Source organism: Vitis vinifera, chromosome 1 (assembly GCF_030704535.1).
Source record: "Vitis vinifera cultivar Pinot Noir 40024 chromosome 1, ASM3070453v1".
Taxonomy (NCBI): domain Eukaryota; kingdom Viridiplantae; phylum Streptophyta; class Magnoliopsida; order Vitales; family Vitaceae; genus Vitis; species Vitis vinifera.
The window spans coordinates 4,484,334-4,499,002 of NC_081805.1; the positions used below are offsets into that span (position 1 = coordinate 4,484,334).

The following is a 14,669-nucleotide window of genomic DNA, read 5'->3' on the forward strand; positions in this document are numbered from 1 at the left end:
TTGGAATTACAGCCTTGTAGCGTGCTAGTATATCAGACCTTTTGAATATAAAGCATATCCATCGGTCAAAACTACCAACAGTGTTGGAGAAACATATTTCAAATAATAGAAAGAAAATCACCACAAAAACTTTTTTTCATTTTGAACAATGAAAGGAACACTAGAAAAGACAAATTGCTGAAAGGAATAAGTATTTGTTTAGAATGGATATAATTCAATTCATAGAGATCAAAACAATATTAGTCATGACACACCCTAATAATTGTACACCTGAGAATCAAACTGCACCAGTTCAACAGATGAATGTTTGCTATTGTTCAACCATGCAAGTTGAATAAAAAGAAAAACATGGTAAAGTGACATGAAGTATGAAGAACACAAGTGTGTGCCATAGGAAATTTAAGGAACAAAGAAAAGCAGCAGGTTCACTTACACTGTGAAGGGATAATAGCCCGAAGTCCTCAATAATATCTTTAGGAATAGGATCAATATTGACAGGCAAACTGTGTAAAGCTCTGGAATACAAAAGAATGGATATTCTTAAAGATGTTGGCATGCACACTAACAAACATATTACCACATAGTCACATAATTCAAGGAATTTAACAGATGCAATAAATAAAGGAAACAAATTGTTGGGCATGAACATGGAAAAGAGACAAACAAACAAACAAATAAATAATCTAGTGGACTTTTAATCTACAGAAACAACTAAGGTGAGTGATGACAATGGGACATCATAATGAAAGAAATAGAAAGCAGAGACCTTGAAATAATGTCCCTAAGAAAATTTGAATTCAAACCGCCTTTTGAAGGGTATATAGAGTATGGCCTCCCTTTGGGACAAACAGATGAATCTTGATCATCTTCAATCAAATCCAAATTATATTCTCTCATTTCATAATGGTCTTTTGTACGCATAGTCCTCACCTAAATCAGAAGTCAACATTTATGTGAAGGTCCTGAATTCAAACAAAAAAAAATATATAATATTCATGAAGGAAATACAACATTGTAGTGAACAATTCATAAATCAACCTCCTGTTCCCAAGTGGGAGTGGCTTCCAGTTAAGTTGCCCATGGGGGCAAACTGAAAGAACTCCTCAGGAAACCTCCAAAGATCATGCAAAAGTACTTTTTATAGCATGACTAAAAATGCATTTTCACTCCAACCACCATCATGATAAAAAAGTTTCCAATGACAGTTGAACAAAAGCATATCCACCTTTCTGAAAGTGTCATGCTTCACATAAAAAATTATGAAAACCAATGTTAATCATATTTACAGAACGACATTGAAGAAGAAAGAAAATAACCAAACAACAGAGCAACCCAAAAGCTTACCTTACCACTGACACATACAATATCCCCTTCTTTATGCTTCTCTTGAAGACATCTAAGAAAAGGCACATTTGTAAAACGAGTGCCGCGGAAAAATTTTTTCAAATGCAAATAAATTGTTTTCTTTCCCCAACTATCATTAGCACCAATCATCTGCTCATACTTTGATTCACAGTCTGCAATCTCACAACCCACAACTACCTCAAGAAACGAAAAAGAACAACTGGCTTTAACCCCCCTGCAGGTGAATGATAAAGATAATCAATATCAAAATAGACTTCTGATTCAAAGTAAAGAATTTTACAGTGCTTTATGATCAAAACTATCAAGGTATTGAATTCAATTTTGATTTGTAAAATTCTTACAAGTTTGGCAATGCTAACAAACATAAAAACAAATTTTTTGTGTAAAAATAAGCCTAATAAATAATTAAGAATGCTGGAGTCATATACAAGCATGATCACATTGAAAATGAACTATTATGGTAGCATGTCTAAGACAATATCATAGTTGAAACTTTTTTTTAAAAATCACAACATTTCCAAACAAGTAAAGAACATAGGCATCCTAATAATGAATCACAATGATAACCATCATAATTGCTTGTATTATTAAATACATAACATCATAAACACATAGCAAAACCACAAATAAAAACATGGTAACACCATAAACATGGAAATGGGAGATTTAAGTTGCTATTTGAAGTTCTATAGTCGAATAATCTCAATAAATTGATGCATGAAGTTGACTTAACTCTACAATTTACAACATATTTTATGAAAATCTAAGAAAAATAAAAGAAATAACTGAATTAAAAGCAAGAAGTTACATACACGAAATTAATCAAAGAATTCCATGCAATTAGTTTTGGTAAACTAACATATAAGACAAGAATTTCCATATTTTTGTAAAAATTTAGAGAGAGAAAAAAGCCATCCTCAACCATTGCCGCAATATCATTTGGTAAAAAACTTTGTGCTTCTTAAGAGCATTGAACCTATATATCAGAAACTCAATTTATTGTCTAGATGCATCCTTAAATATTTAAAACCACGTTAACACATCATCTTTCATAAACAGAAGGGTGGGTCATCAACATTTTCCCTTTCCCCAAGGCATGTGTCTGTAATACTGCAGATTAAACCACTGTGAAGAAGAAACTGTAAATCATATTCTTTTACACTATATAGTGGTCAGAGTCCTCTAGGAGATAGTCCTTGCCTTGTTTGGCATTTAGTGGGTGTTCCCAGAAACAGTAAAAGAGGTGTTATTTAGTTGGAGGGGCCCTTTGTGGGGAAAAAAAGGAAAAAGATTTGGAATTCTATTCCGTTGTGTATTTTTTGGACGGTTTGAAAGAAAATGAATAGATTAGCTTTTGGGGGGGGAGGGGGGGGGGGGGGGATCCTTAGCAATACAAAAACTCAAAAATTCCTTTGTTTGTAACTTGTGGAGTTGGGATAGAGTGTATATTGGAGAGGAGTCATCTTCTCTTATAGGCTTTTTGGAGTGGTTAGCATCCACTTAAGGGTTGGTGAGGCCTTTGTTTCCTTCTTTTGCTCTTTGAGGTTTAGGCTACCTTGTATACTTCCTGTATGCTTTGTGGCTTTTTGCCTTTTGATAATATATTTCGTGTTTATTTATCAAAAAAAAAAAAATACTGCAGATTAAAGCACTTAAGATGAAAACATCAAAATTTCCATCTACTCATACATGCAGACGTCCAGTCAAGAAAATCAATCTGTTATAGAAAAAATTATATAATGTACCTGGAAGATAAGATTTTTCCGATGGAGATCATATATTGCCCATCATCAATTCCAATCAGTGCATTTTTTAGATCAGCGTACGTCCGAGGAAAATGCTGTAGCAATTTCCGCAACTACATGGAAACAAAAAGAAAAATATCATCCTAAGCTCTTTATATAATGTTAAACCTAAAAGGTAGTTGCACTTAACATACTAAAGCCCACCGTGTGAAAGCCACAATTTTCCAGTTGACGACAGTGCCTCTTTTGTAATCCTGGTATGAAACTGATAGATTTATCAAGAATCAACTCAACTGGTTCAGCATTATTTTGTGATTCAAGCACCATATTAGCAGGGGGGCCCTCCACTGTGACTAAGACATCTGACTTTTCTTTAGTCTCCATAGTTAGAGGCTGAGAAGAAACGGGCAAAGTGGAAGAACTTTCTTTTCTTAATAATGAAGCATTAATATTTGGAAGGGTGGGACATAAAGAAGGCCATGTTTCAGAAAACCTATCTGGACCATCCCACTTCTCAGCACCTGAACTGGAGAGAAATTCTTCACAGATTTGAGCTGCTAAAAGGCTCCTCACATCACTATGACATTTATTCTCATCATACAATTCCACCGGTGGAGAATTACCCAAGATGATGGATGGAAATTTTCTACATGCCAACGAGATATCAACATTATTGATTTCATCTTTTAGATTCATATCAGATTCCTTTTGAACTCTCTCATTCTCAATTAGATCATGCAAACTATCATAACCCATCAAAACTGATACCTGTAAGCAAAGCAAAGTGCAACAATATGAGAAGTTTCTTTAAAAAAACACTACTTGGATGTCTTAAGTTGCAGAAAAGAGGAATACCTTTCTTGGCAGGCAAATATGAGGTGGGTGGGTGTGTGCGTAAAACAAGGCACTCAAAAAAAGGAGGATGCTAACCTAGGACACATGAGGTATACAATGCACACATAAAGCCATAGAATCACAGGAAATAAAACACAACATGCATGAAATAGACCTTAACCCCTCTTTTTCTTATCAATAAGATCTCAAAGGACCAATTCTCAAGCCTTGGAAGACCCTCCGACCGAGAATATAGAGATTTCGGAGGGAAATATTTCAATGCAAATCAAAACACTACAACCACAAAAAATCCTTGATAACCACCAATCCCTCTCCCATGGTTCTCATGCCATCACATATCCTGGTTTGGAAGCTGAGTCCCCAGCACAGGAGCTTGGTCAACACTGCCTACAACCCTCGATTACATTTAGCAGACTCAGAAACACATTTGGTAGGCTCAATATTGAAAGCATTGAAAAGGTCTTCACAAAAAAAAAAAAAAAAAAAAACAAAACAAAACAAAAGCATACTTTAATGGAATTGGCTGGGCCAGGCACATAGATGGCAAACAAACCTAGCCCCTATCTTATCAGGCCAAATCCTGAAGAAAGCTAAAAAAAAGCAGAGAAAAACTGAAAATCACTTATTAAAAAGAAAAAAGACTCATAGAATGAGATGAAGAAATTCTCATACGCTTAGAAGGATCATCTCAGGAATAAATAGATTAACACCTTTTGGACCTCTAAGATAAGCCTAAAATAATAAAAATAAGAATCCAATCTCGCAAAAGGGATTGTTCAGAAAATGAAAAGCAAACCTGAAAACTAAGGAGTGGTTTTTTTTAATGGGTCTCCAAGAAAAAAAGATGGGAATTTGTACACGAGGATGGAGAGAACTTTGCATCTAGTGGTTAGGACATCATCTTTTCATCTTGCCTTCTACACGACACCCTTTAAGGATGAACATCCTTTAATTCTACTCTTTCTAGACAAACAAAAACAAAAACAAATACAAGAGGTCATCCTCGATACCCACCATTTGTCAACTAGACACAAGAGGAATACCTTTCCAACAAACACACTAAGGAAAATAGAAAAAGAATACCTTTCCAAAAGAAAAACCTTCATATATATATATAGAAGTGAACCTTCATTGGGGAATCAGGTGAACTCAAGGGACAACTAAATCATCAAACAAAAAACGGAATAAACCCCTAAAACTACACACACACAAACATATAACTCAAGTGTCCAAGCAAGGAACCAAAAATCTCCCTTCTCGTGTGCCACAAATGACCTACAAATAGGAAGAATCCAAGAAGAAAATAGGAGGTAGCTAACTAATTTCTAGTAGACATATAATTAACTGTATGGATCTCAGTAGCTATGCCCAATGAGAGATTTGACATGTATGGTGCAAATATGTCATGGATACCAAGTGAAGATCAATCGGAATTGTTGTCTTATTAAGTTTAAAAAATAATAATAAATGATAATAAAAATAAACAGTTTTTTTTCCTTGGAAACAGAAAAAAAAATGAACTGGTAAGAAAAACATGTTTAGTAGCATTTTTTTGCAAACTGTTTTCAAAAATGTTTTTGGTCATTTTTTTTAGAAAACATCAAAATCTTATTTTTATATTTTAAAAAATATGAACACTTCATAACAATTGAAACCAAGCCAAAAGATGAACATTTTCATTGTTTTTATTTTCCAAAACTGAGAATATTTCTTTGAAAAAAAGAAAAAGAAAAAAACTACTTTCATTTCAGCTAACGAACAGACCCTAAACTTATATTAAACAAAATAAAGGAAAAAAAATGGGAATTACAGCCAGCTGAACCAATCAACATTCACCATGAGATCAAATGCATGTTTAAACATCACTTTGGTTGCATGATCCCTAACCAAACTACAGGATATGAGAAATAAGAAGGAAACTAGGAAATACACTATCCAACATGATGCTTAACAATTAAGAAGTCCGTTCCATATTCACTACCAGGTCTCAATCATAAGGTATATAAATGCTGATCAAAATATAAGCTCCTCATCCCTTACCCTCCATCCACCATAATCCCAGAATTTTCCAGAGAGACTCACCAGAGTTGAACTTAATTGTGCCCAATAGCAAGGCTTTCCAATGCAGAACAAAAAGTTACAATAACAATTACAGAAGTAATGAATGGAATTCAATTCTACAAAATAAGAGATGCATTGAAATCCTCAAAATTCCACAGCCACTGAAGCCAATAGAGAAACATGGGCCAAAATATTATCCCAGTCTCCACCAATCCATAAACATCATAAACAAATTATACTATTTCCTTCACTTAGATCAACCAAATAACATGACATAACAACTCTTTTAAGACCCTAATAGAGTCCCACTCACAAAAATTCCAACTTAAGCACATTAAGGCAAAGAACTTCTGCCAAATCAAAGAACCCATGAATGAAAGAAGATAAACAGTCCTTTATCATCCTATAAAATTACAAAATTTAAATAAGTTGTGAAGCCCCCCCATTTTTTCAGAAACACATCATTGATTATCAAAAAGGAAATCATTAATTATCAAAAGGAACAAATTTTAATTTGCCCCATTATGAACTGTTAGCCCAGTTAGAATTTCCACCATTGAAGGAAATGAGATGCACTTTTCAACAAAAAGAGGTGCAATTATGCTATACTTAGTCAAGGAAGTAGAAGGAGGACTTGGAAGAATATTTCCCATTAAAGTGAAGAGACCACCATCTATTGTCACACCAAAAGGGGATAGCAAATTCAGAAGTAACCACTGACACAGAGATATGTAACTTCAATGAATTTAAAGTCACACCCAAGTACAAACTCCAATAACACTATATAGGACCTTCAAAAGATGGCAGAGTGAGGACACTTGATATGAATTTTCTTCAGATCTCCAACCACTCTCGCTCTTAAGAAATTTGTGATACTAAATCAAGTTCTTTCAAAGGACAGTAACTGGCTGTTATATTAAAAGTTAACTTTGGCTCCAATGATAAAATACACATCAGACAAGTAGTGAACTGTAATGGAAAATAAGTTCCAGAAGAGGGCCAAATGACATCTTATCAAGCATATAGGATAAAAAAATTAATAAAAATAAAAATAATATTAAAAAAATGTTCTAGTTACAATAGAGATTCCTCTCCAGAATGCCCTGGGTCAAGATTCATGACCAGAGCAGCTGCATTACCCCAACAGCAAATCACTCACAAGCTTTTCAAAATTATTTTCCACTTACTCCACATATTTTGGAAAGCAAAAAATAAAGATTGCTGATGGATCTTTTTCTTCTATTCACTCACAAGCTTTTCAAAATTATTTTCCACTTACTCCACATATTTTGGAAAGCAAAAAATAAAGATTGCTGATGGATCTTTTTCTTCTATAGTTGGTCAAGGCACAATCAAAATCAACCCCACTTTGTCTCTAAAATCCATGTTGCATGTTCCCAGTCTTTTCTATAACCTCTTGTCCATGGGAAAAATCACTAAAGATTTTAATTGCTCGGTTATATTCACTTCTTCTGGTTGCACTTTTCAGGACTCTATAATGGGGAGTACGATTGGACATGCTGAGGAAAAAGATAGACTATACTACCTAGATACTAATTGGAAGATGGGTGTTTTAAGGTCTTAAGGTTTGGTCTCTACCGCTTCTTCAAAAGTTGATCAAATTTGGCTTTGGCATAGACAGCTAGGACATCCTCCAATTTCATTGTCGAAAAAGGTGTTTCCAGCTTTGTTTGAAAACTTTGACTATCTCAATTTTCATTGTCAAGTGTCTTCTTGCTAAGCACCATCGAGTTTCATTTTCAATAAAAAATCCTAAATGTCTTTCTCCATTTAGTTTGATACATTCAAATGTTTGTGGTCTTTCTCGTGTTCCAAATCATTCAGGATCTCAATGGTTTGTCACTATTGGATATTCTAGAATATTGATTTTTTTTATGTATTTATCTTATATTTATCTTTTTTCTCCATTTAGTTTGATACATTCAAATGTTTGTGGTCCTTCTCATGTTCCAAATCATTCAGGTTCTCAATGGTTTGTTACTATTGGATATTCTAGATTTTTTTTTTTTTTGATAGGTATATTTATTTTTTTATGTATTTATCTTTGTGTTATCTTTTATTTATTTAGGATATTAATGTTGGTATTTATCTCTAATTTGTTTTTTGAATTTTCTGTTCCTATCTTTTAGACTAGAGTTAAGTTTTCTGATTGTGCTTAACCTAGTCTATAAAAGGCAATGTAATTAGTCTCTTGATTGAAGAATAAGCATAGCCGAAGCCTCCACCTTTTCTCCAATTTCTGTTTTCGGTTACATTTATTGATGATTGCACTCAACCCACTTGGGTTATCCCTCAAAATCAAAATCTGAGGTCTCCACCATTTTTCCTATCTTTCATAAACTCATTAGTACACAATTTGGAGTTAAAATACAGACACTCAGATCTGACTATGGAAAGGAATACTTTAATAATGACTTGACTACGTATCTTCAAAATGAAGGCATTGTTCATCAATCATCATGTGTTGACACTCCCCAACTAAATGTGGTTGCTAAGAGCAAAAGTAGGCATTTACTAGAGGTTGTCAAATCTCTTCTATTCCAAATGAAAGTTTCTAAAATCTATGAGGGTAAAGTCATTCTAACAACCATCTACTTGATCAACCGTATGTCATCTCAGGTTCTTGCATTCAAATCTTCTATATATACTATTTTAGAGTCCTTTCCAGATTTTCAAGGCATTGTTTCTCTTCCTCCAAAAATCTATGGATGCTATTCATTTGTCCATGTTCATAACCACAACTTGAGAAGCAAACATGATCCAAAGGCTCTTAAATGCATTTTCTTGGGGTATTCTCACACACAAAAAGGATATAAATGTTACCATCCTCCCAACAAAAGGAAATACATCACCATGGATGTTACCTTTATTGGAAACAAACCTTATTTCTTTGAAACCTGTCTTCAAGGGGAGAGTAACAAGATTGTGGAAGATAGATGGTAGGTGTCAGCCCCTTAGCCACTTGATTCAGACCCGGAGAAATAGGCTTCATGGGTAGGCCTTTCACCCATGAGAGCCTAGGCGGAAAGCAAGGAAAGCCTGGAGGTTTGGTGGTTCAAACCCCAGGAGCTAAGTGTGGGGATCGCGGACAAGTCAAATGCGCACTCCGGATAGGCGTTACCGAAGGATCCAGACATGTCTGCCCGGGGAAGTTGAATCATCCTCCTCTCCCATCCGGCGACAGGCGCCAGATGTGAGATATCCAGGTGGATGGAACGTCGGCGGACAGGATTTCGAATGTGAGACATCCGGGTGGATGGAACGTCGGCGGACAGGATTCCGGATGTGAGATATCCGGGTGGATGGAACGTCGGTCGGACAAGCGCGGATGTGAGACATCCGGATAAGGGTGGAACGTCGGCCGAACAGAATTCCGGATGTGAGATATCCGAGTATATCCGGAGAAGGTGGAACGTCGGCTGGACAGAATTCCGAATGTGAGATATCCGGGTGGAATGAGTGAGAATTTCCGTCCGGGTATAATGGCACAATGCCATGGCTCGTTGAAGCTGAACCTGACGAGTGGGAACAACAGGCCCAGGCCATGGGCACCTTGACATGGCTTGGGCTCACGCATCAGTGTGGGGGAGGCACACTGATGCAGCTTGGTCAGCTAGTGGTGCATGCTGCTTGGTTCCAAGAGCCTTGATCAAAGACGCATTGGTGGGCACCCAGTCACAAGAGGCACCTTGAGGGGAAGGAGGCAGCTTGTTAGGGGAGGGCTCTCCGGCAACTTAATGAGGCAAGCTTGAGGAGATGGCAGCTAGTCAGAGCACTAGCTGGGACAGCTAGTGATCCAGTCAGTCAGCTGCATGGACTGGTAGTGGGCTGAGGCACTGCTGATGCTGATGCAAGTGGGTGGTTTCTCAGCAGACCACCATCTGGGTGGTGGGTGGTTGTGCAAGCGGTTCAGGGCGGTTGCATAACCACCAAGGGAAAAACTACAGGGTGAGTCTTTTAAAAGGGCTCCTGTAGCCTTGAGATGAGAGAGGGAGAAAAGGGATGTAATCTCTGAATGCTTGGGATGTAAGCATTGCTCTCTGACTCGGGGAAGAGTTTTTTAAAAGGGCTCCTGCAGCCTTGAGATGAGAGAGAGGGAGAAGAGGGAAGTGTCTTTGAATGCTTGGGATGTAAGCATTGCCCTCTGACTCGGGGAAGAGTCTTTTAAAAGGGCTCCTACAGCCTTGAGATGAGAGAGAGGGAGAAGAGGGATGTAATCTCTGAATGCTTGGGATGTAAGCATTGCCCTCTAACTCAAGGAAACAATTTTGTATCTTGTAGTTGAGATTAATACAAGTTGGGAAGGATTTCATGTAACATCGTTGTGTCCCTGTTTCCTTTGGTTTGCCATTGTTTGTGTGCGTTTTGAGAAGGCTAGGAAGGAAGGGTCCTTAGCACCGTGCACCAGGTGAAAATTTTAGGGTGATTTTCGAGGGTGTGACAGTTGGTATCAGAGCAAGCACCAGAGATGGCTGGTGGTAGTGCAATAGAGGCCTTACGGGAGAGGGTGTGACAGTAGGATTCTAGTAAGGTTTTAGAGCAGGATTTTGATTCTGCTCAGGTTGTAGAGCATGATTGTGGTCACTGTTTAGATCACGTTTTACTAGTGCTACATCTAATCATTCGTCTGATCTTTATGATCGTTCTCCTTCTCATCTTACTCCTTTTGAGAGTGAACCAGTCCAAAAATATCAACTTCAAAGCCTGTCCATTGAAACTGAACAGAGTCCAAGTTCCTCAAGTCTTGACAAGAGCTCAAATTCCTCAAAAGCTACATTGCAGATTCAGTCACTTGAGACTGAGCACAAGAGACCTGAAGCACCTAATTTCAATGTCTATTCCAAGAGGAAAAGATCCATAATACCTGCACATCCTCCAATCTCTGAAACACTGACAGGTAATGGAAATGTCAATCCTAGTTTTCATACTAGTAGTGCTTTGGATTTGCCTACTACTCTTACGAAAGGAATTAGACCATGCACCCAACATCTTATCTCAAATTTTGTGTCCTCACAGAGATTGTCATCGAGATTTTTTTTTTTGATTGGAAACGACACAGAGATATATTAATAGAAAAAAAGAAGTACAAAAGAAGGATGAGAAATCCTCCCACCAAAGAAAACTAAACTATAAGAAATTACACTGAAACCAAGCGAACTCTCTATAATGGACCATTTCTTATGGAGTACACACCGCTAACCAGTCAAGTTGTAACACATTAAGGGGAGTCCCCCTAAAAACCTTGGAATAGAAAGCCCAAAGAGAAGCAAAGAAAACAATAGAGTTCCAAAGATACTATAAATTCCTTACTTTATCCTTAAAAATCCTCGCATTTCTTTCCCACCACACAACCCGAATTAGAGCGATGCTCGAAACTTGCCACAAAACTATCCCCCTCTTAGATGAACCAAAGCCATTAAATTTGATGGACATCATGTCAAAGATACTCCTCGGGGGGGCCCAATCCGTCTTAGCTAACTGAAATAATCTATGTCATAACCCAATCGTCAAGGAGCAATGTAAGAAAAGGTGATCTGCTGATTCCCCATGCTTCATGCACAGAATACAAATATCAGGACTAAGGGCTTTGTAGGGTCTTCTCACTTGTAGCATGTCATTAGTATTCACCTTCTTGTGTGCCACTAACCAGACAAAGGACTTCACTTAGAAGGAAAAACCTAAGGAGAGCCAGAAAATTAAGATGATAAGGTTAGAAAGAAAGATTTGACTGAAAAAAGCCCTGAAGAAGATAATGGTCAAAATCTGACATCTGAAACCGAAAGGGATAGATGCAATCCATCAAGTGACCACATGAGGCCTTCTAAGTCCTCTATCTCAGAATCTGAAAGGTTACGGCGGAAATTAAAGTTTCAAGAGAAAGGACGAACAAAACTGAGAACTGAAGAAATAGGAATATTTTTATCCAAGACTACTCTAAATAGTCTTGGATATTAGGTTCCCAAAGGTTGGTCCCCCCACCAAAAATCTTCCTAGAACCAAATTCTTTCCCCATTTTCTACCACAAACTGAGTAAACAAGGAAAACTCCTGAAAGACTTGAGCAATAGCCTTCCAAGGACAGCGATGTGACCATCTGACTAAAGTGTTAGCATCCCAACCATTAGAGTGTGATCCATAAATGCTTAATATGACTTGATGCCATAGAGATTGTCATTGAGATACTATGCCTTTATTGCTCATTTGTCCTCTAATGAAACTCCCAAAACAGTCCAAGAGGCCTTGACCAGTTAACCATGGAAAGATGCCATGAATGAAGAACTACAAGCCTCGGAAAAGAATAAATCTTGGGAGGTTATAGACCTGCCTGAAAGGAAGAAAACAATGGGATGTGGATGGATCTACAACATCAAATACAAGGCTGATGGAACCATAGAGAGGTACAAAGTAAGATTGGTTGTTAAAGAGCACACTTAGATATATGGCATAGATTGCCAAGAAAACTTAGCACCGGTGGCAAAGATAAGCAATATCAGAATTTTATTATCTTTGATTGCTAGCTTTGATTAGCCTTTGCAGCAATTTGATGTAAAGAATGTTTTTCTTCATGATGATTTAGAGAATGAGGTATACATAGATGTTCCCCCTTGATTCATATACAAATATTGGACAAACAAAGTATCCGAGCTTAGAAAATCACTCTATAGGCTCAAGCAAACCCCAAGAACCTGGCTTGGAAGATTCACTAAGTCAATGGTGAAGAAGGGTCATCGTCAAAGCCAAGGTGATCACACACTTCTTCAAACATTCCCCTCTTGGTACAGTAACTATTTTGATTGTGTACATAGATGATATCATTGTTACCAGTAATAACTTGGAAGAAATTGGAGAATTAAAGCCATACCTTAGCAAAAGAATTTGAGATCAAAGACTTGGGCAGTCTAAGGTACTTTTAGGGATGGAAGTTGCAAGATTAAAAAAGGGAATTTTTATTTCTCAACAAAAATATGTACAAGATCTACTCAAAGAAACTGGCATGCTAGAGTGAAAACCTGCTAATACCCCTATAGAGTCAAACAATAAGCTAAGGGACAAGAATGAAGAACCATGGTTGACCAAGGCATCTACCAAAGAATAGTGGGCAAACTAATTTACTTATCACACACTAGACCTGATATAGTGTATGTTATGAGTGTGGAAAGTCAATTTATGCATTCTCCACTTAAGTCTCATATGGAGGCTATGTATAGAATTATTAGATATCTAAAGACAACCTCGGGTTAAGGGAATAACATTTTAAAAGAATGATGATTTCAAGTTGGAAGCCTATACTAATGCAGATTGGGTAGGTTCAATGGTGGATAGAAGATCAACTACTAGGCATTGCACATTTCCAAAAGGAAATTTAGTCACGTGGAGAAGCAAAAAACAATCTGTTGTGGCCAGATCTAGTGCAGAAGTTGAGTTTAGTGCTATGGCTCAGGGTATTTGTGAGCTACTATAGCTGAAAATTATACTCATAGATCTTAACATTAAGATAAACGAGCCAATGATGTACTGTGACAACAAGACAGCTATAAATATAGCTCATAACCTGGTCCATCATGATTGCACCGAACATGTGGAAGTGGATCGACACTTAATCAAAAAGAAAGTGGATTCCAGACAGATTTGTATACCATGTCTCCTCAACTAGGCAGTTGGTAGACATCCTCATCAAAGGTTTACCAAATCTGGTTTTTCATCAAATCTTAGACAAGTTAGGAATGCAAGACATCTTTGCACCTGCTCGAGGGGGAGTGTTGGAAGATTTGACAAATTATGTCCAGATTTGAATGGCTATAATTTGTTTGTAAATATTATAATTGATCTGTAAGGCTGTATATTTTATTTCTTTCCTAGAAATCTGCATGTAATTAGGTTCCCTGATTTAGTTCTAAATTAACTATAGCCTAGTCAACCTTGTATCTATATAAGTTGTACTCATCCTTTTTCAGAATTAAGAGTGAGAAATTATTCATTCCTTCGTAATTGATATAAGAGCAAGCTATAGACAGCCAATACCTAATGCACAAACCTTATTAAGCAACTTTGACCGATCTGAGATGCTCGCCTTGCCATAACTATCTACTTCATCCAAGAGTTTTTCTGGAAATTTGTGCTTTGATCGGGAGCATAATTTTGAAATTTTGGAAAGGAGAAAATTGCTGAACCTGTGAGAAATTTAAGAAAAAACCAAACAATGCTGATATTCCTACTTGTGCTTTACCATAAACTAAAAATATCAAATATAAGCATTAGTACAATACCTCATTTTTCTACCCAAAGCATTTTGATATCCTCTCTCAGCTTCAAATGCTATTGCAATTCTCAAGGGTTTCTCACTGCAACACTGAGACACAGACCTCTTTCAATTTAGGTACCATGAGTCATGTATAATGTTGAACACATGCAATAAATTACCAAAAGACATAATGCCTTTATTTATTATGAAGAAATGAAATTCACAATATTTTGTGAGATTAATATGATAAATGAGAGGTTTTGTGATGGATTAGTAAAACAACTAGGAATAAGATTTCACTAATAGTAGCATTTGCAATAATTGCATACAAGAACACTTGGTCAATCCGATAGACATAGTTTGGACATGACAAAAGAATGC

General features: G+C 36.8%; 1 protein-coding gene across 4 annotated transcripts in view; it reads right to left on the reverse strand.

Moving 5' to 3' along the window:
• Positions 1 to 14,669, reverse strand: part of LOC100252614 (ATP-dependent DNA helicase homolog RECG, chloroplastic) — a 52,219-nt gene that overhangs the window by 29,662 nt on the left and 7,888 nt on the right. For 3 of the 4 annotated variants that reach the window (XM_010658986.3, XM_059738883.1, XM_010659057.3), the window contains 7 exons: positions 14,314 to 14,396; positions 14,082 to 14,217; positions 3,315 to 3,878; positions 3,111 to 3,223; positions 1,345 to 1,579; positions 767 to 930; positions 434 to 515 (listed from right to left, as the gene is read on the reverse strand). In XM_010658986.3, the coding sequence (XP_010657288.1) occupies positions 434 to 515; positions 767 to 930; positions 1,345 to 1,579; positions 3,111 to 3,223; positions 3,315 to 3,878; positions 14,082 to 14,217; positions 14,314 to 14,396 (1,377 nt within the window). The remainder of the gene's footprint in view (positions 1 to 433; positions 516 to 766; positions 931 to 1,344; positions 1,580 to 3,110; positions 3,224 to 3,314; positions 3,879 to 14,081; positions 14,218 to 14,313; positions 14,397 to 14,669) is intronic. The other variant, XM_010659087.3, reaches the window with a different exon arrangement.